Consider the following 23,258-nt stretch of genomic DNA (forward strand, 5'->3'; position numbering starts at 1 on the left):
GAGAGGATATTGAAGAACAATGATCATGGCCACTAACATGATGATATTTATGCGGGAAGATAAAATTACCCCAAAATGAAGACATGAATGCCAGCCTCAGTTAAAAAATGACTGTTCAGAAGTAAACACAAGTAGCAGTGGATGGAAGTACTTCTCAGATAGGGTTTCTGAAAAATACAATCACAGACAAAATGGTTAAAAATTATTTTTAGTTAAAAAGTAAGATTTAAAATGTTTTAGCATATTTTAGGTGCAAAAATGTAAATTTATTAAAATTTCAGAATTAATGTCCCTTATCAGAATTAATGAAACTAGAATTTATTTTCTTTTGCTTTCTCCTGTACCTCTAGCTCTGTCTCCTATGTGAAAAATTCTTTAATACATATTTAATACATATTAATTTTGAAAAAATGTACATATATACCAACGTCACCACTTAATTTGTTTCTATTATCCTTAACCTCCCTCTCGTCTTTTTTTCCTTTTTAACAGTCCAACATATTTTATAAGGCACAGATTAAAAACATGAATTACTAACACAGGTTAACTAGTTTTATATTAATTTCATGTAACTATGTGAAAATTAATTATATATTAATAACATTTGGGAGAAAAATTGGATAGAAGTGGAACCAACTAGAGATACTCTATGCATCCTCAGAGACAATATATAATAATTTTCTTTGATGATTTAGGAATATTACTTATCTTAGAACTTCCCAGAATCTCAATATTTTTGCCTGCCTCCTTCATGTTTTCACAGCCTTTATAATTTCAGAAAGCAGTGTTGACTACCCCCTTAACCACTAAGAATCTATGCTTCCTTGAATCTACACTGAAGGGATGAATAATACCCAGACCTGGTCCTCAAAGACAACACAATTTACTGAGTAGATAGACACTTAAAGAACAAAATAGAGTGAAATAAGTGAAATAGTACACTTACAATGACAGGAAGAGCACATCAGGGTTGTTAACAGAGTTAAAAAACCTATTTTATTTATTTTCAAAATAAGAAGCATCCATATGTGAACAGACATCTGAGACATCCCAGGATCTTTAAAGAAGCGTCATGGAACTTATGAAGTATCTGAAGACACAAGAGACCTTTTAAGAAAAGTCCACATACTATCTTCATCTAATTTTTCTTACCGAAATTCTCATTACTCAATGCCAGGGTAAATCCTTAAGTATTGAAGAAGAGCTGGCTATGGCAATGAGTTTCCAGCAGCCATCCATCCAGAATACTTCCTACAACACAATCCAGGGTAAAGGATGATCCATTAAAAACACAAGTGGACTAGCAGGGGGAAGAAAGGGAAGGGAATTAATATTTATTGAGCACCTACTTTTTCACGGGCACTCTATTAGTCACTTAATATGCATCACATTTAATCCTCACAACAGTCCCATAGGGTATCCATAGGGTAGGATTAGCAGCATTTGGGTAAGCTGCCCAGGTGCCACAGCAAGGACATGATGGCCAGGATTTTACAGCAGATCTGCCCGATTACAAAGCCCAAACCCTTTCCACTGTATTATGCTCCTGGCTTGGCATATTCCAAAGCCATACCAGTAAAAGTAGAAGCAACCAAATACCAAGATTCATATAAACTACTGACTGTTAATTTAATTTACAACAGAAGTAGCTACTTCTATAGACAATGAATAGAAGTCTTCGGTCTTTGAATTAAATCACCATTAATTGAAATATCATTTGAGAATTTCATCAGTAACAAAACTTTATTCTTTGTTGTCAAAAAAGTTCTCTCTGTTGTCTTTCCCCTAAAATTAAAAATGTGCCATGTTCCTAGACATACGTATTCCCTGCAATTACATTCTGTACACTCAAATGATTAAATAATTTTATTTTTTAGATATTTCTGAGATATAAAAATGATTGCTTTAAAATACAGGATGCATAACTCTTAAAAGGAAAACTAGCACTCATCTAGGTGTTAAACAGGACACTATAAGAGTATATCTAGTAGGAATGCCTTTTTTTCTGCAACAACATATTAAATCTAATCTTCCTGCTATATACAATTTAATCCACTGATTAACTGGTTTAATTAAAGCCAATTTTTCTTATTACTCTCATGTTCTAATCATTCTCATTGTCTATATTATCTCAGTGCTTCAAATATTTTACAAAATGTCGGAATTATCTTTGTAATTTCTTTCTTTTTTTTTTTTTTTTAGGAAGATTAGCCCAGAGCTAACATCTGCCAATCCTCCTCTTTTTGCTGAGGAAGACTGGCCCTGAGCTAACATCTGTGCCCATCTTCCTCCACTTTATACGTGGGATGCCTACCATAGCATGGCTTGCCAAGCGGCACCATGTCTGCACCCTGGATCCGAACCAGCAAACCCTGGGCCGCCAAAGTAGAACGTGGGAACTTAACCGCTGCACCACCAGGACGGCCCCTGTAATTTCCTCCAAAGCCTCTTAAATGCCCTACATCCTTTTAAGCTGTGGTATCCCAAACTCCACATTGTTCAAAAAACAGTATTTATTGACTTGGGACCCAGCAGTACAAAGGGTGATTAACTGTTAATAAGGCCTTAAAGGCTATTTTAGTAAACAATGGGAATTTGACTCCTGGGCTTTTGTAGTGGTGAGTTGCCACACACTCACTGTGACTTTCACTGACCTGCCCAACTACCTCCAGCTGGTGTTACATCAAAAAAGAGTAAGTGCTTTAGCCAGAAGGCTCCATGCCAAACACGTGGAATGTGGCAGCAAACTAACTCAAAAGCTTCTAGCAAATAATGATAACAGAGGCTTTGTATGTCATTTGGCAAAAGAACTGGTGTGGTTTTCTGGGTTAACAAAGAATTTGGTTTCCTTTCTTTCTTTTTAATGAGGAAGATTGGCCCTGAACTAACATCTGTTGCCAATCTCCCTCTTTTTTGCTTGAGGAAGACTGGCCCTGAGCTAGCATCTGTGCCAATCTTCCTCTATTTTATGATGGATGCCGCCATGGCGTGGCTTGATGAGCAGTGCTAAGTCTGCGCCCAGGATCCGAGCCTGTGAACCCTGTGCCATCGAACTTAACTACTACACCACTGGGAGGGCCCCAAAAATCTGATTTTCATAGTAGCCTTGAAAGTATTCAACCTGCCACTTACTATAGTTCAGTGGACCGAGAATTTTAGCAGAAATGTGTGTGTATGTGTGTATCTGTGTCTGTAATCCATGTGGGACAAAAAGACCTGAGAAGGTAAAATACTCTACTCCTTTCTCTTTAGCCAGGACTCAAAGTTAACTATTACTATCATTATTATTAGTGATGTTAATATTAATTAGAATAAGTATTGTTTACCTACTGCTTTCACGTTTACAAAATTATTTCATATGCATTATCATATTCAATCCTGGCAGTATCTCTATGTAAGAGATATTACTCTTACTTTACAGTGAAGAAATTGAGGTTCTGAGAGGTGAAGTGACTTGCTTCAGGTGAATGTTACACATGTAACTATCAAAGGTTACCTCCCAATCCAGGTTGGGCAGGGGGAGGAGGGATGCAAGAAATTTCACAAACTCTGTGGTTGAGAAGTGTAGGTCCCTTACTAGAGGATGTCTCTCATCCATCTCATGTGCATAACAAAAAGCCACTGTCTGATAATTTAAAAACAGGTCTTTCAAACTGTTCTGGCATGAAACAGAACTCCAGTTCATTCACATACACTATCTCCTTTGATTCTCACACAATACCTGTTAGAGACAAGTGGCTGAAACCAGGTTAATTACTTTCTGAGAGGACAAATTTAGGGATGAAATAAATGGTCCTCTTCCTTTTATGTCATATTTTTGGAGAAGTGGGGAAACAGTGTTTACTAATTGCATATGGTGGTGAAATTCCCTCACAACCAGCATCATTGGTTTGCCCTTCATTCACCTGGCTGCCTGGATCTGGGACTAAAAAGAAGACTAAATCTCAGCCCTACCCTCAAGGAGCTCACAGAGTTTAAGCAGGAAGTTTTTGGAATCTTGTGATTGGGTCTCACTGCAGGGTGCCTGTTGACCTTATGGCAGCTCTGCTATCCCAGCGGGATGTCACTGCCCAGGGGTAAGACATCCGGAAGAGTGGACAAATCGACACAGCTGGGCAGCTCTACCCGTTGTAATTCTGGAGTGACTTATGACAATAACTGTAAACATGTTATGTTCTAGACCAACATTGCAGTTCTCCCCAGTGAGGAAATACAATCCAACACACTGCTCTTTTGTTTTATTTGTTTAATGATTTACTTGCCTAGTCACACATCTAAAATAAATTTAAATAGACTTAGCAACATAAGAAGAATTATAAGTATTGGTTTATTTGGTGAACACATTCACTTGTTCACTCAAAAAACCTAAAAATGAAGGCAAAGCAAGCTTGAGCGCTTATGTGGACTGTAAAGACTTAGAAAGCATGGCTCTCCTTGGTCATTTAGTAAATATTTATCGAGCACTTCCTATGTGCTGCGCATTTTTTGTATGACTTTGGGATACATCAATGAATGCAGAAGACAGAGAACGTTGGTTTCAGGGCGAAAGACAGACCATATATAATATACATAAATAAATTAGTTATATATTTCATTAGATACTGGTTAAATGATACAGGAAAAAGAAAACACAGACTAAGGTAAGAAAGATGGGGTTGCCATTTTAAGTAGAGTGGTCAGGGTAGGGTTCAGTGAAAGCAAAATCAGATCAAAGACACGAGGAAGTGAGGGCGTAAGCCCCAAGGATATCTGAGTGAAGAGCTTTCAAAGGAGTGGGTACAGCTGGAGTAAAGGGCCAAAGGCAGCTGCATACATACGAGTTTGAGGATCAGAAAAGAGGCCAATGGAGCGAGGAAGGCAGAGAGTAGTCTGAAGTGAGGTCAGAAAGGTAGAAGTGGATCGAGTCCGTTTAGCCACTGTAAGGATCTGAAGTGAGACATTTTGCAACATTTTGAGCAGAAAATTGATAGCATGTGAATGTCCTTTTTAAGAGTCCTTCTTGGCTCCTGTGTTAAGGGCAGGCTGTAGGTGGGGCAAGGATAGAAGCAGGGAGTCTGAGACTATAGGACTTCAGATGAGAGATGGTGATGGCTGCAACAAGATGGGTGGTAATGGAGACAGGAACAAGTGATTGGAGTCTGGAAACATTTTTCTGACAGAACCAAAAGGACTTCCTGACAGACTGGATGTGGGCTATAAGAGAAAGAAGAATTACTCCAAGGCTTTCGCTCTGAGCAATCGAGAAATGGAGCTGCCATGAGCCAAAATAAGGAAGGCCATGGGTGCAACAGACATTTTGAAGAGAAGGGACAGATCACGAATTGCAGCTTTGGACATTTTGAGTTTGAGAGATCTATCAGATATGCAGGTGGAAATGTCAAATAGGCTGTTGGCTATGTACATCTTGAGTTCAGGAAAGTGGCTGGAGTCTGAAATAGGTATGAGATTCATGACACTGGTTGAGAAAACAAGGGAAAGTTAGAGAAAAGGTAGAGAGAAAGACCAAAGACTGAGCCAGGGTACTTCAATATTAATTAGTCAGGGAGAAAAAAGAACTGTAAAGAAATATCCAAAGGGAAAAATGAAGAGAGTGTAACATTCTGGAAATCAACTGAGAGAAGTATATCCAGGAAAAGGAAATGCTGATCATGTAGATGTGCTGATAGGTCAAGGAAGTCATAAATTGAGCACCGACCAGTGGGCTTAGTAACCTGTAGGTCACAGGTGACAGATAAGCTCACTTTCACAGGGGCATCATGGAAGCAGAAGCCTGCCTGAAAGGGAGTGGGAAGAAAGGGAGAGGAAAAGATTTGTAAATTGCTAGTGCAGTCAATGTTTTGAAGAATAATGCCCCAAAACAGGGTACTTAAGGGCATGATAATAAGTGATAGAAGGTGGAGGAAACAGCAGCACATTTGTATGCTGAGGGAAAAACTGAGGGAGAGAAGGAAATTTGTCAGAGAGATGTTCTTGAATAGGGAAGTGAGGATGAGAATGGTATCTGTGATATTGTGATTTACAATGAGAAATATACATATGGTCTTTGTCTCAATTGATGGCACAGAGCTCCTAAAACCCTTGGAACTTCCAAAGTTATGAGACCAATAAAAGTATCTTTTGTTATGTTAATGAGGTGACTTTTGGAGAATACCTAATGATGGGGGCTGGTTGCCAGGAGAATCAACTATGTGATTAAAGGGTTGGAACTTTCAGTCCTCTCCCCCCAACCCAAGGGAGGGGAGAGGGGCTGGAGGTTGAATCAATCACCAATGGCCAGTGAGTTAATCAATCTTGCCAATGTAATGAAGCCTCCATAATATCCCAAAAGGAAAGGTTCAGAGAGCTTCTGGGTTGGTGAACATGTGGAGGTGCTGGGAGAGGAACGAGCCTGGAGAGGGCACAGAAGCTCCATGCCTTTTCCCTATACCTTGCCCTATACATCTCTTCCATCTGGCTGTTCCTGAGTTTATTCTCTTACAGTAAACTGGTGATCTGTTGAGTAAAATGTTTCTCTGAGTTCTGTGAGCTGCTCTAGTAAATTAATCCAACCCAAGGAAGGGGTCTCGGGAAACTAATTTATAGCCAGTTGGCAGAAGCACAGGGAACAACCTGGACTTGCAACTGGCAAGTCCAGGGCTATAGACTGGAGTCTGAAGTTGAGTAGGGGAGCAGTTTTGTAGGACTGAGCTCTCAACCTGTGGAATCTGATGCTATCTCCTGGTAGATAGTGCCAGAATTTAGTTGAATTCTTGGATACCCTGCTGGAGTCTGAGAAATCACTTGTTCGTGGTGGGGGAACCACCCCTCCCACATTGAAATTGGGTGCTCAGAATGCCAAGAGTGTCTCATGCACAAATGGGGGTGGGAAAGCATCATCTATTGTCATGGGAAGGAAGGTTCAGAGTTAGTATGAATGCAGTAGCTGGAAGGTAGGTAGATATGGTCATGTAAATTCTATACTATTGCTTCAATTTTCTCAGTGAATTAGGACAAAAAGTCATCAGCAGAGAGTGAGGATGGGAGGAGGTGATAGGGGTTGAGGACAGAGGAGAAAATATGAAATAGCCATCGAGGTAAGTAGGCGAATAAACAAATATAAGTATGGTATGAGAGCCATGCCTATTGGAAGTCCATGGTTGTGAATGGTCAAAAAGTAAGATGAGTTAGTATGCTTGTGTGTGTTTTCTCCAGCCACATTACTGCAAGGAATAGGCAGGCCTGGAATAGGTAGAGAACTAGATTTAATCATGGATGTGTTTGCCAAGCAAAAGAGAGGCAGGGGGTTTTAGAGTATATGTAAGGGAGTGTTGAGGAGATACATACAGGAAATTTCATTTCCTTTTTTTATAATACGGTTTCATGGAGAAAGTGTTTTTGGAATCATACCTTGAAGAATCAATAGATTTTAGATATGAGTAAAAGGAGAGAAGCATCATTCTAGGGTCAGGAAAGAGCCTGAGAAAGGACATAGGCAAACAAGTGTAGAGTGTATTCAGAGAAAAGCGAGTCATTTGATAACACTGTGAAAGTAGTGGTGGATAAGAACAGACAAAACTGTCACCATTGTACAAAGCGGGAATTGGTAAACATTTGTAAAGCGTCAGATAGTAAATATGAGGCTTTGTAATTCTTACAGCCTCTGTCACTACTTACCTGCCACTATAGTGTGAAAACAGCCATAGACAAGCCATGAATGAATGGGTATGGGTGTGTTCCAATACAACTTCATTTATCAAAACAAACGGTTTGTGGATTTTACCCAAAGGCTATAGTTTGCTGACCTCTGATCCTATTAGTCTCTCAATCAGGCCCAATTTGAATACAGTTAAGAAACTGGTATCTTCACATGTTTTAAATTGCCCTGTCATTATGTGTACTGGCATTTTTTTCAGTAACTGCTCTCAAGCTGTTTTCAATTGACACCAGTATTATGAAATTTCCTTAAACACAACCTGTGTTTGATATTAAGGCTAGAAAAAAATCAGTATGAGCTATGTTACCATGGGTTACTACTGTGAATTTTAAAAATTAATTCATACAAAGATAAGATCTGAAGTTGGTATTTAATTCTCTCTTAAGGTCATGTAACAGGTTAATAGGGCCTATAAATCTCACAGTTTACCAAAACAACAAAAATAAATGATTAGGTAAGACGTTTCTCTTTTTAAAAAATACTCTTCCATACAAAGTTTACAATATATATATATATATATTTTTAAATAAAACAACTTTTAAGTTCTGGAGAATACTTAAAACAAGACAAATTGCTTAATTATATTGAAACGCTTCCAAAGCAAATCACAACCATTTAACTATCTATACTGCCAGAGACAAAGGCAGTGATAAAATTTGGACATCTCAGTTACCATGCCTATTCAAAAGGCATTAATTAAATAGGTGGTATTATAAAAAATGAATATAGAAACACCTCAGGTAGTTCATCATCTAAGATAGACAATGATGATGCATATATGTGGCTAACGGCTTGTACAGTAGATGCTCTTACTGCTTTCTGATCACAGTGCTGTGTAGCAATATATTCATGTGCTTTTTTTTTTAATCATTTGGTGAAAATGTACTTGAAAAATGTTTTTTCTAAGAGTTTTTGAGAAATGCTAGCTATACAATTCTCTAGGGCAGGTAAAATGGCCAGCTTCCCCAGAGCCACACAGCTTTGATACTTAACTACTGTCCAGAAACAGTCAGTGAGATCTGTTCCTCTAGTCCACTTTCCAAAAGCATTTCATTCAAAACACTTGTGAAAGGTGAAGAAATTCTCCCAAACCAGAGTACAAAAGGACACAGAGTTGGAAATTATGTGATAGGTCTGGAAATTCTAACACAGTATCAAAAAGAAATTCCAGAAAGAGCAAAGAGGATGGAGAGGAAGAAATGATCACAAAAATGATAGAAGAAAACTTCATGGAGTTGGAAAAAAACACCAGCTTTCACACTGAAAGGGCATAAAAAGGATAAACGATAAATGTGGTTATTTTTAATTAAATTTCCTAATTCCAGGATAAAGAAAAATAAGCAAATAACACCCATGGAGTAAAAACAAGCTACTGAAGGACAAGAATCAGAATGAATCTGATCATGGTACTTACAACACAATAGAACTAATCTTCAAAGTCTAAAGGAAAATGAGTTTCAACCTAGAAAGCTACTAGTATTTGAGAAAGAGGGCAAAGAATATTCTTTTATACCAGATCTTAGGAAATGTAAGATCCACAGAATGTCTGTGAATTATTATGTGAAAATGCATTCCAGGAAAATAAGAAAGTTAGCTAAGAGAAAAGAAAAAGATGTGGGATATAAGAAAGTATGAAGCATAAAACAAGTAACATTTTCATTTGGGTCTAAATAATTAACAGTAACTTTTTTTTAAGTATATGGTTTTTACCTCATTCATTCATTTATTTTGCAAAAATGTGAGATCCTTGTGGTTAGAAAATCTTGTTCACTACTGTACCTCCAACACACAAAAGCATACTAGGAATACAGTAAGCACATATTACATGTTTGTTGGATTTCATTTTTCATTTGTTTACAATTACATTGTCCCCATCCTCACAGCCATCATCCTCTTAGCTACACTTGCCTCCCTATTCAGGAGGGTCCCAATAAATCACTGTAATAATATCTTAAATGTGTACCCCAAGTTTCCTCCACATTTCACCTTTCTGCTACTTTTATTTTGCCAATTTCAAATTCCAAGCTACAAAGTATTGCTGGAGAAAAAGTGTCATTATAGTTTCCTGAGATGCAACCTCTAATGGGCATTCTCCCCATCCTGCTAATGATTTCCTGTTCTCTCTGACACTTCTACTATAGTTTTAAAATCAACTTTATTGAGGTCTGAGTTCAAGATAACAAAATACATCCATTTTAGGAATACAAAGGTGCAGAGTTTAGACAGTTGTGTACACCCATGAAATCATCACCACAACCATGATATAAAACATCTATAAATCACAAAAATTTCTGTCATACCCCTTTGCTGTTACTCCATTCCCAACCCCAACACCAGGCAACCACTTATCTAATGTGTACTTTTCCATATAGCAACGTGGACAGAAAATCACAGATAATTCTCCCCATGGGAAATGATGTAGGAAAAGAGGAGGAAGTAAGCTCATGCTAAGATTATTATTTTATTTGGGGAATGTGAAAGGCATTTATTATGATTAATAGCAAAAATCAAGAGAAAAGGTTGCTACAGAAAAAAAAGAAAACACTTTATGAAGGTTTTCCCAAGCATTCAGGAACTTATAAATCCTTATGGTAGTATAGAATTATTCTAATTCAGAAGCAACAAAATCTGATATCAATACCATGTAATGAAATCTCCCAAAATAAAATTATATAGCAATCTCTTGTATGAACATAGATGCAAGTTTCCAAAATAAAAAATTAACAAATTCATCAAGCAGTGTGTTAACAGAATACAATTAAAAATGACTAAGTAGGTTTTATTCTTGAAATGAAAGGATGGTCAAGATCAGAAGGTTTATTGGTGTATTCACTACGCTAATAGATTAAAGGAGAAAAGTCATATGGCTGCCTTTGCAGAGAGGGAAAATATTGGACAAAATTCAGCATAAGATCCTAAAACAAAAAATGTCAAAATATTCCCCAACTGATAAAGAGTGTCCAATACAAAGCTATTCCTATCTGCAGTCGTTTCCACTAGGTACAGGCAAGGAATGAGGAGGGGCACAATCAGACTGCCAGTCAACATTGACATGCAGTCACAGCTATGTGGGTTCAAATCTCGGCTCTCTCTTTTACCATCCAGATGACTTCAAGACGTGTATATACCTGAGTTCTTTTTTTTTTCCAAATCAGTAAAATGAACATGATCATACAACATACCTCCTATGATCACTGTGAAGATTAAATGAAATTTTACACGTAAAGCACTTTAGATTGTGCACGAGACATAGTAAGGACTCATAACATCATCTGTCAATATTACACTGGCATCTCATCAAGAACCTTTGAGAAAAATACAGCAGGCATCATCAGCCTCATTTTGCAAATAAAGAAAGTAAAACCGAGAGAAGTTAAATAATTTCCCCAATGCTACACATGTTGAGGACCACAACTGAAGTTTAGTTCTGGTTCCTTCATTCACTTATACATTTATCAAATATTTACTGATCTCTGACTATGCGTGAGTCACTCTTCTTATAAGGACACAACACTGAAAATAACCATAAAATGAGAAAACAGATAAATGAGTAGTTATAGAGTACGACTGATGGTGTACTCAGTTACCGTGGAGAACAATAAATACGGTATGTGTGACATTAACCTCTATTTTACATAGGATGGGCAAGAAAGGCCTCGCTAACCGGGTGATGTTAAATTTAAGCAGAGATCTATCTAAAGGAAAAGTCAGCAAACACAATCTGAGGAAACAGCTTTCTGGGTGAAGGCAACAAAAAATACAAAGACTTTGTGGGAGAAGCATGCTGGGAAGGTCAAGGATGCTAATTCAGCCAGACATTCAGGAGGTAAGGTCAGCGTTAGGCAGGGGAGAGTAGAAGGACCCATGCCATCAGGTACAGACTGGGGCTTTGGAAAGTCCACCTGGGAAACCCATTTGAGGCACGTTGAGTACAGAGAGAATACAAATGGGCTTAGATTTTAAAAGCCACACTCTGGCTGGCATATTGGGAAAGACTTTGTACTGGCAAGCATGCACATAGGGAGACAAGTTGGGGGTTTGCTACAATAATCCAGGGTAATAGTAATGGAGATGGAGAGAAGAGTATATTTTGAAGATACAGGATTTGCTGATGAATAGATGTTAGAAATGAAAGAAGGAGAAGTATCACACATGACTCTGAGGGTTTTGGCCTGAAATGAGAAGAGCAGGGTTACTATTCATTAAAACAAGGGAGATTGTGAGAGGAGAGGTCTGAGGAACAAGTCAGGAGTTCAGCTTTGAAAAGATTAAGTTTCATGATTATTAGATATCCACTTTTATCAGGATGTAGGGAAGAGAGCTGGATTTCAGGACAGAATTCAGAAAGAATTTCAGGAATCCTGATAACATACCAAACAAGCAACGAATCAGTAAATGCAAAGGGAACCAGGGATCTATTGTCTTCACTCTTCACTTCTGTATGGCAGACATTTACGGAGTGCCCTCTGTGAGCCTGGCACTAAGGTCACCAATGAGAATAAGCATAGTCTCCGTCCTTTAGGAAACTACAGAAATGCACACATACTTTCGTTATAATAATTATAAATGCTAAGACAGTTTGGGTATCTAGATTTTCAGATTGAGAGAAAACATGCTAGAGGAGATGACAAAAATGGATTACTTTACAGGATGTTTAAAGTTAGCCAATCTAAGAAATAAGAAAAGGGCTTTCCAGGCAGAGGGGAAAAAATGGGAAAAGGCACAGAAGCAAGAGACAAACAGAGCCTGCAGGTAAACTCCAAGCGCTTCAATTTTCCTGGCACATCAGGTTGGAGCTAGGGAGTGGTAGCAGTAGGGTAAATGATGAATGGGTTACGTCATGGGCAGCCTTGCTTGACAGGACCACTTGCTGTGCATTGTGTTCATGAATGTAATGGCATGACCAAATTTGTGGTTGATATAGATCATCTTGACCACTGCACAAAGGGTGTATTTACAGGAAGCTAGCCTGAAGGTAAAAAAATAGTTAATTATTGTATAATAGTCCACTTAAAGACCTAAATTGAGGAAGTAGTAATAGGAATTGAAAAGTATTAATAGTGTTACTTAGCGAAGCAATACTCTCCAACAAAATTGGCAGGTCTTGTTGGCTGTCTGGTATGTAGGGTGAGGGAGGAGGAAGAGTCTAGAATGACTAATGGGTTTTATGGTTTGGAATGTCAGGTTAGTGGCACCACCAATTGAGATTGGACACAAGACAGGGCTGGTTTGAGGAGAAAATGACTCACCAGTGTTGGACATGTTACATTTAGGAGGCTGGTAGGCTATCAAAGAAAATGTTCTGGCAGAGAGATGAATATGCAAATTAGAAGTTCTAGAGTTGGCAGGGCTGGAGATATAACACAATGGCCTAAAACCTCAACTTCAGATGAGATCAAGCTAGGAGGGCATGTAAGGAGAAAACTCCAGTGAGAAAAAGAAAAAACAATAATCTTTAACCTTTCTTCAGATAAAGGCTTCAGTGAAAGGCTTCTAATTGCTTCAGGTCACAGCTAACACGATCACACAGCAAGCAATTACAGCATTCTCTTGGACCCTGATAGCACATTTCCTTGAACGTAAGAAGCCCATTTTTTTCAGCTTAAATGTTTCTGAAATAGGGTCACATCTTATAAGTAATCTCTGTCCTCATCTCCAGAAAAGCTGTTATTAAAAAGATTGTGGTTCTTAAAAAATTGGTGGTGTTTCAAGAAGGGTTCTCTGGGAAAGAGACACAGATTTATGTGCAGGACAAATATTGGTAAATATCTTCAGGCTTACTACCTGTGGGGAAAGGAAGAAAGCTGAATTGGGTAGAGGAAGAAGTCACTGACTAGGCTTTGTGGAGCTCTGAAGCTGGGATGGCCCTCTGGAACTGTACCAAGTCGGGTAAATGAGGGCCTTCATAACACTCTCTTCCCTCCAAGGAACACCAGATGCAGGCTGCCCCTGGGGAGTGGATGTGACCTTGAGAAGAAGAGTTTCTCCCAAAGAGAACTGTCAGCAGAAGACTCAAGCAAGCAGCGTTCCCAGCAGCTGGGATAACAAGTTCCTCATTCCTGAAAAAGAATATGGCCACAGCATGGTGCCCCCTATAAATGATATTTAAGAATGAAGGAAGTACAACATTTTTATTGCAATATAATTTGATCTTAATATGCTCATGAAGTATTAAACATAAATTTTCTCTGGCACAACCCATTTTGAAACCCATTTTAGTAAGAGTTTAGGTCATCTGAAATCCTACCCTGGATAAAGTGGAGAAAGAGAATTGTTGCTGAAAATTTAAAAATTATATAAGATCAAAAAAAGACATTCACTGCAAAATTTCTAGGGATTTACCAAAAATTATTTGGCAATGAAAGAGTAAAATAACAATGGTAAGTGCTAATTTACTGAGCACTTAGAATGAGAGGCAGATTTACCATGAAATCAGCGGCTTTCTAACATCTCTTATCTTGCAATGCCTGCAGTGAGGAAACAACAGCTCCAGACCTGTAGTGGGGGCAACGAGGGTAGCTTCAGCCTGGTTGTCACCTTCTACCTCCTAGAAGTCATCTTGGGTTTGCAGCAGGTATTGTAAACAGGCAGGCTGCCAACACTTCCTTCAATCTATTTGGACTCCAATGACAATCTAACTCCAGTAGACCTCTCGGAAAATCTGGACCTTATCTGTGACTCTAAGGATGTGAATACAATGCATTAGGATCATTATGTCCCAGGCTCTCAGCCAATTTACACCCTCTGGCCATCTCTCATAGCAAGACCCGCCTACAAGGTGGTGATAGAGAGTCAAGAGAGAGCAGCAGGCAGCCTGCCAGGCTGGACCCACTGTGGAGGCACTGGCCTGTCTGAGATCATGCTAAGTGAAACTCAAAACCTGGACTTCTCTGGGGCTTCTCTCCAGACAAGAAGGACTTCCTGAACGAAGCCACAGAGGGAGTCAGAAATATGGTATTGCCAGGAATGTGTTCTGAAGATAAATGAATACTTCCTTAACAATTAATAATAAAAAACAAATTTCGACCTACTTTGCTAGAGAAAAGAATAAATTTTCCTTCTATTCTCTCTATAGAAAATACTAAAAATCATTATCATATGAAAGAGGAAATCTGAGTGCATGCAGACAAAATCATATAGGAAATAAAAGTCTACAAAGATGAGTCAAGAAGTTTATTAATGATGACAATATTTGGTGATGTTTGTGGTATTTTTCAGTTTTTTGATATCTGTAATTGATTATTTCTTTTCCCACTCTAAATAAATAGCTGAAAAATGTTCTAATTAACTAGTTTTGTATTCATAATTTTGTATTCTTTTTCTTAAAGAGGGTCCCAGACACTACAAAAGCTTGAGGCCTCACAAACCTGGATTCTACCTCATTTATGAGTGCAGGCATTCTTCCAAGCACTTCGTTAATTTATTCAGTTAAATTTATGAGGTCGATGTTGTCATTATCCCACCTGACAGATGAGGAAGTTGAGGCCAACGACTTTAAGGAACCTGCCAAAAGTGACTCACGGAGGACAAAGCTGTGTCAAGATCTGAACCTGCCGTCTCACTCCTGAGCCCATGGTCTTTAAACTCTCTGCTGTACTGAAACAGGCAATTTAAAGATTGTTTTCATGTACTTTGATATGCATCTTTTCATTTACCATTCAATATTTCCTAAGCCCCCATTTAGTTAAGGGAATCTGTGAGGTGATGTGTATCAGGTGGATTTGAGATAGTTTTTATCCTCACAAAATATAAAGACTAACGAGGAGGCCCAAACGGCTGTAACAGAAAGCATCACAAAATACAAAGGTATTTTAAAATGTTATGAATAAATAATAGGGAAGTAATGAATTAAACATTCCGATCTGCCAAGTGAAAGAGTGTGAGCAATGATTTATAAATATCTGATGTCTTCCTTTCATTCATGGAACATCGGAGAAGTAATGCTATAATGTTCTAAAATTTCAACTCCAGACAGTGGATATATTTGGGAAAACAAATTTTTAAAGTTTCGTTTCAGGACTAATTAACAGATATTTTCTGAGTACCTACGTTGTGCCTGGCATTTTGATAGGTATTTGGTGATCGAATAGAGAAGTAACAAATTTTATAACTGGAAAGAATAACAGAGATCCTATAATCAACCTTCTTTTTCCATGAGGAAGCTGAGGCCAAAAGATACATGGCATGCATTTCAAGAGTCATCTCTTTTAGGAAGACTTTCCCTAAAGGACCACAGCAGATATCATTTTACCTCTTTCTAAACCCAGCTTAGAATATTGTGGCTCTTCTATGGCTCTCGCTCTTCAGTTGGGTACTTCCTTTATATACATTGGGATCATGAGCTTTTTAAACTTTTTTTTGATGACCAATAACATCTTTAACATCTAAAAGCTATGCACTCTTTCCTCAGAAAAATGCACATAAGCACATATCCAAAAATTTAGATAAAATCACTTGAAGTTTAAACATTAAGTCCTTTAGAGGTCTCAGGATCCCAAGTTAAGGATCTTTCTTCTAGATTGTTGGCTCCATAAAATGATTTTTTCTTACACATGTCACAACACATACATAAAATACACCTATCTGTGTATCTCCTATAGTGCTGAACACTGCAATAAAGATGATAGAAGCTTAATAAATGTCGACTGGTTTAAATTACCCAAGAACTAAGTAGTAGCCAACAGGAGACACAGAATCAGCCTCATAATGCCCTGCCTGGTCATGTCTTACACTATTTCATGATTTCTCTTAAAAAAAAAATATATATATATGTATATACAGGCTCAGCTTCATAGCAGAGGAAAATAAACACTAAACTATAAACTCAGTATAACTACTTGGATATGACTATACATGCAATAAAAATTCACAATTAAGAGAGGCCAGAACCTGTAACATACAAAGTACTCAATAAATATTTGTGAAGTGATTGTGAATGCATGAATAGCTGAATAATAAATAAGTATGAATAAATGCTGCTGCAAATGGAGAAGGCTTTTGGATGGGGTGGCAATTGAGGTTAGTATTAAAGAGTGAATAAAATATGAATAGGAAGAAGGATATTCCAGCAAATATAGACTTGGCATAAATAATACCATCTGGGTAAAAGAAAAGCTAAGAGGCGCCAGTTAGTGGAAGGTACTGAAGGAAATCAAAGGAAACACATTTGAATAGGCAGGTTGCAGCCAGATTGCATGTGACCTTCAAAATCAAGCTGAGGAATCAGATTTGATTTTCTGGACAATGGGATGCAACTAGATTCTTAGACAGAGATGATACCTAACAGTCGTACTTAAGAGGAATTAGTAATCAGGTGCATAACTGAAGAGAAAAAAGTCACACATCATTTTTTAATATCAGCTAGTGTAAACACTCAGATCAGTTGTTTATCTATTAAACAATTACCCTAATCTAATAAATGGCCTTTCTACTTTAATAAATTATGATTCTTGGTCATCAACAGTCATTCCTTTTTTTTTTTTTTTAATGTGTTTTGGCGAGGAAGATTGACCCTGAGCTAACACCTGCTGCCAATATTCCTTTTTTTTTTTTTCCCCTCCAAAGCCCCAGCACATAGCTGTATATCCTAGTTGTAAGCCCTTCTAATTTTTCTACATGGAATGCCGCCACAGCATGGCTTGATGCGTGCTGTGTCGGTCTACACCCAGGATCCAAACTTGCGAACCCTAGGCCACCAAAGCGCAGCATGTGAACTTAACCACTATGCCACTGGGCCGGCCTCCAACAGTCATTCTTTTTACAGGAAAGTGAAGACTGTTGATTATTGAAGAATGAGAATTTGGAGTTGACTTCATGCTGAGCCCACATGTTAATTATTAGCTGCATAAATACAGGGTTGGGTCATTATTAGCTGAGATCCTACACAAAATTTGCCATTCTCTCCAGCAGATATGCCCAATAAGAGCTTCCATCTTGATTGTAGCTCTCTTTGCTACTGTTTCTCCCTTAAGAGTATTTTTTTAAATTTACTTTACCAAATATTCATATTGTTTCTGTATTTTCACCTGCCTCCTAAAGCTGGTTATTATTCAATCTCTCCACAAATCCATTCACGATATGTTGGGGTTATAGCCCCCTTTAGAACTCTAACTATAGATAGAAGTGAAAAGTGAGTAATGCTTTTTCCTTTTCCTGAAAATTGGTACCACCTCCTCTCCAGCCTAAAGCTTTATTCTCCACCTTGAAACAGCTGTTATTCCAATGACCGAATGTGAAAGTAAACTTGGGAATGTTGTCCTAATACACAGACAAGATAAAAGTGAGTCAGAAGTTATTAAATAACTTGTTCCAGTTTAGCACAGTGCAGTTAATAGAACAACCCAAAGGAGATACCAAGTCCATATTGTTTCCATTATACCACATTGCGTCTCACCTTTCCCTAACTGTCCAGGGAACTTCCCAGTGCTGGATTTCCACTGCGTATATGTATGCAGGTACATGTGTGCACACACGTGCATATTTGCCATGGCAGAGAACAAGAGATAAAATTTCTGTTCTTACAGAACTTAGTTATTTTTTAACGTGATTATATATCATGCATGTATGTTGTACACGTGTGGAATTAAACAGTACTGACTTTCTGATGGAAAATTCCAGCTAGTACCTTATATCTTAAGTAGTTTTGAACAAAAGTTTGACAGGGAAAAATCTGTAACTAGATAAAATTAATTTCATTTATAGAATTCAATTATCAATATTTTCCAAGGTTAGATTTGGCAAAGAAAATTCAGAGTTAGTCATCATTAAGTAAAGTTTTCTTAGTGTTCATATTTTCTTTCAACAAATATGGGTTTTCATTTAAGAAGAAGGAGGTACACACAAGGAGAACAAAGCTGGATGTTATTGTATTAATAATTTATAAGGGAAGACAATGGTTGAACTTGTCTTTGTTGTTAACTCTGAAGAAATGTTCAGGAAAAACCAACAGTTCAGCAAAAACTATTAGTGAAGGAGGAAAAGTAAACTAAAAGAACAAAGTCTTCCATTTATAATCTCTACAGTAGAGCATGCCCGTTGCACTGTTGTATCTAATGTTGACTCAATCAAAAAATTTGAACAATTATCTAGAAAAATCACTTCTCAGTAGAAATTACTTCAACATGAGTTGTGAGTTTCTGGATTAAACTGAAATCCACAATCTGTATGGTACCAAAAGAAAATAATGATTCTTAGCCTCAGGAACAACAAAATGGGTCACTTAATGTCTGGAAGTTACATTCAACCAATGAAGAGAATAAGCTTTCTGCACTAACAACACTTTGTCAAGCCGTTAATGACTTAACTTGAGCACACAAAGAGATTCTGTGGGTTATTATCTGGAAAGAAAGAAGGCCCTATAACAGGGTAAAAAGGCCATGCAGAGTAATTGCCTTTGGGAAAAAAAATGTTTTCTCAGTTTCCATGAGAAATACATGAAACACAAATTATCCGGAAATGAAAAATATATTAAGAATCTTGTTATTTCACTTTGATTCCCCTGGGCACCTATTATCGTGCTAGAACTTAATATTTAAGTCAAATAAACACCATTAGCAGAAAAGAAGACGAAAGAAAATTCTCTTCCCATTTACAGCACTGCAACATCTGGGCTACCATGGGCCATTAAGGCACAATGCAACAGCCTGTCTGAAGTGCCATTTACCCTTTTATTTATTTATTTTTAAAGGAAAATGTGAAGAAATATCTGTAGAGTCTACACTCTGTTTGGATGCTGAGTAACATGTTTCCAGGCAAAGCAAAATATTACTGTGACTTCTATTACCCTTTAAAAAGTTTCTTCTCCTCCTTCTATTTACTCAGGTTAATTAAACATGACAACTCATGAGAACAAAAAGGAAGGAAAGAATTGTGTTTCACAGTGCGTCTCATGTAAGAATCCAGAGTAAGAATCAAAAGGTGTTCTGGGGAAAGAAGGAAAATGTACAATAATGGAAAACAGGCACTCTCTCAGGCTCTGCTTAATTGAGGCAAAATAGGACCACTAATAAGCAGCAGAATTACAGGGAGAATAAAGGTTTGTAATGGCTGAGCTGAATATCAGACGTCAGCCAATAAGGACACAAAGCCAGGGTGACACGGCCACAAAATTTAAGTAAAGAACAAGTTATAATAAGGAAGAACTGGCATTAAAGTTCCATTTCAAGTAAAAAAAAACTTCTGAATCTTCAATCAACATTTATTGAAGACTTCCTGGCATGAAGCACTTCTTAGAAGCTATGTCTAAAGAAACAAAAGAGGTGAATCCCTAAACATGAATGATGTTTGGTCCTTGATAATGCAAATGTACAGGAAGGATGAGTTGAACAAGACTATTGAGCTCCTGAAGGAAGGCTGGTTGGAGAGATGTTTAGTAGGAAGAAAGTGGTAAGATGAAGGATGAGTCCAAATCACTGGGCAAACACAGCTCTGAGTTAAAAGTAGTACTCAGGTTCTGAGCTTCTAATAGCACACAGGGCGGCAACTGATAAAGACGATATCTGATCAAATTTTATGGGACTTTCCTTTACAGCCAAGACGTAAAGCTGTCTCCATGAAGGAAGCTTTACAACAGAACTTTCCATCAAGTGTTCAACAGAAACAAAACCATGTGATAAGTCTCTGATATTCAAACAAAAAAATAAGAACAGTAATGCAATATTCATTCAGTAGAATGAAGCACATAATACACAGGAGATAGCTCACTTCTGGACAAGGTATTGGTGGCATTAAGCTTCCTGCCTCTGACATTCATAGTCACACACTCCCTCCAGCTATAATAAACTATTGCTATCCAGCTAGAAAATCAACACATTGACTTCCAAAGCACATGGACTCTGTAGTTTTCCTATCAGAATCCTACAGCTTCATAAAGCCACGTACTGAAAGAACGGCAGCGTAAAAGGAAAATAAAATCAAAAGTAAAACAGATAAACAGCTGTTCCCCCTTGCACTAAGGCATCATTGCAAATATATAGTGTATAGGTTCTTGCAGAGTTGAAACTCTCTTTGTTCTGTACATACTGAACAACAGCATGAATAGTTTTGTTGTGTTCTGGTTGGTATTTTCCAAACTTTATTACCATAAAAATCATTCCTTGTGCATGTTGCCTATAATATCCTCTCTTCTACAGAGAGAAGTTATAGCTCAGACTTCTTTTCTAACTTAACTGGTCATTTAATTTTCTTTAACACTGTAAAACAGCATGTGGATGCTTTGACTTGTCACAACTGAGCCATCAATTTGGGAACCCATCAGAATGACACCGCCAATGTTTCATAAACATATTTCACAAAGGAAGGCAAAATCAACTTGCTAAGACAATGTGTAACCACTCTGACCAGAGTGCTATCATGATGTCTGTGTTTTAAAATTTAAGTAATTTATCCTAGATAGCAGAGGTAATAATGTCTCATTAAAGTAAGAACAATCATGCACAAATTGTGACCAAATAACATTCCAAATAAAAGATATTTATAGTGAAATAAGAGAAAAAGGAAAAAATGGAACACTTACTTGAAGAGAGCATAGTATACAAAAAATTGGAACCCAGCAGAGTTTTACTGAGTGAAGAAAGAAAAACAATCCTATAGCTTGATTAAGTATGACAAGCCCATGCACATTCCAATCACTTTTACTATAATCTTCACACATGTTCGTTTGTAAATTTTTTTCATATGTCTTTATGAGATCTAGTGAACAAATTTTAAGTAGTCAAATCCAAATGAATTATTTCCAGCAACTCAGAATGTCATAGATATGTTTAAAATAACAGAATTTTGGAACTGCTCATTTTATAGTTAGGGACAACAAGGTTCAGAGATGTCTAGCAATGTGTCCCAAATTACTTAGTTATTGAGTAAACCAGGATTGCAGTTTGTTTCACACATAAACTACACTGTTCTTAATACAACTGAGCTGGTTAGAGTCTATGAGGCTCTGTCTGACCTGGTAAATCATGAGAAAAAAGTAAATTCCTATCATTGTCTTAATGGGGGAAAAAAAGAAGATTCAAAAGCTGTCAACAAAGAAATCAACAGATCTCTCAAAAAAAGTCACACTCAAAAGTCAAAGAAATATATGCAATATATTTGTTTATGCTATTTAAAATCAATAAAATAACAAAATCTTCTTCTTTCTTACCCTGTGTACACCAGATCAAATATTCTGCTTCATAAAAATCCATTTCATCTCTAGCTAATGGTAGCTTTGTATGATCAAGAATAGGATCTTTTTCTTGATTGATTTTATATCTTTGGCAGTTCCCTTAGCACACTGCTATAGGAATTATAGTCCCTGAATTCAATTACCTCTGAAAAGAATACAGATAAGTGGAAAAACTATGATTGCGCTCAAATTTCCAAAAGAAACTGAAATGAACATGACTCTTAGTTAACCAAGTCTTTAAAGTATATTCCTAAGAGAAACAGAGGGGAGACGGAGTACAAAGTAGAAATCTAAGCTTGAAATAAAATAGGGCAGACTAAACTGACATAAGTGCAAATCACAGAAATATGTAGAGCATAACAAAATTTAATTTATGTAACTCTTAACCATCTGGATCTCGTATTTCCCAGGACCAGTGTGCATGTAAAGCTTGTGCTACAACCCTCAAAGGCAGTACTTTTTATAGCAGTATGTGGTACAAACATAGAGTGGCTATATAGCAATAAGGCTGGCTCCCATAATGCACATGGATAAAATCAGGACCTCTGATGAGTATCTGATGAATATGATATAAGGATAAAGCTCCGTAGTTCAACCAAATCCAGGTCTGATCTCTAACTCTTTCAATTACTGTTTTGAGTAATAGGGTGCAGCTAGCAGAATTACACGCCCCACCTCCCAAAAAATCCCACCATAAATGTGCATATGATGAGATATCACACACCTCACACCCTTGTGTTGTATTATATGGCACAGTTGACCTTAACAGGGAGATTATTGGGAGAGAGGGCTAACCTTATCACACAAGCTCCTAAAAGCAGAGTACTTTTTCTGGTTGGTGGGAGAAAGGGAAGCCAGAGAGACTCAAATCATGAGAGGAACTACACATGCTTTTGCTGGTCTGAAAATTGAGGGAGTCTTGTAAGAAGGAATAATGGTGGCTTCTAGGAGGGGTGTATGGCCCCTGATGACAGCAAGCAAGGAAATAAGGACTCATTCTTACAACCACAAGGAACTGGATTCTGCCAACAACCTGAATGAGCTTGGCCATGGATTCTTTCCAAAGCCTCCAGATAAGAGCCCAGTCTGGCAGACACCTTAATTTCTATCTTCTGAGATCCTGAGTACATTATCCAGTTGAGCTCAGCTGGACTTCTGATCTACAGAACTGTGATATAATTAGTGGGTGTTATTTTAAGTCACTAAGCTTGTAATGATTTATTACACAAGCATAAAAAAACTAGTAGGTAGGGCAATTTATTCAATTCCTAAAGCTTCTGAAAAGCAGAGAAAATGATACAAATCATAAATGATTGTAATTAGGAGTAATGAGATTATGCATGCAATGTGACTAGCATAGTATTTAGCGTGTGGTAAGAATTTAAGATGCAATGAATGTAC

The 23,258-nt window shown here is 37.5% G+C and overlaps 1 protein-coding gene across 48 annotated transcripts in view; it reads right to left on the reverse strand.

Moving 5' to 3' along the window:
* IL15 (interleukin 15) overlaps positions 1 to 23,258 on the reverse strand; it is a 121,972-nt gene that overhangs the window by 12,142 nt on the left and 86,572 nt on the right. For 26 of the 48 annotated variants that reach the window (XM_070609019.1, XM_070609006.1, XM_070609030.1 and 23 more), the window contains 2 exons: positions 1,153 to 1,251; positions 70 to 167 (listed from right to left, as the gene is read on the reverse strand). In XM_070609019.1, coding sequence (XP_070465120.1) covers positions 70 to 167; positions 1,153 to 1,164 — 110 coding nt within the window. In that variant the 5' untranslated portion in view covers positions 1,165 to 1,251. Of the gene's footprint in view, positions 1 to 69; positions 168 to 946; positions 1,091 to 1,152; positions 1,252 to 23,258 lie in introns of those variants that run through there. The other 22 variants (XR_011537134.1, XM_070609014.1, XM_070608999.1 and 19 more) reach the window with 4 other exon arrangements.

This window comes from Equus przewalskii, chromosome 2, assembly GCF_037783145.1.
Source record: "Equus przewalskii isolate Varuska chromosome 2, EquPr2, whole genome shotgun sequence".
NCBI classification, from domain to species: domain Eukaryota; kingdom Metazoa; phylum Chordata; class Mammalia; order Perissodactyla; family Equidae; genus Equus; species Equus przewalskii.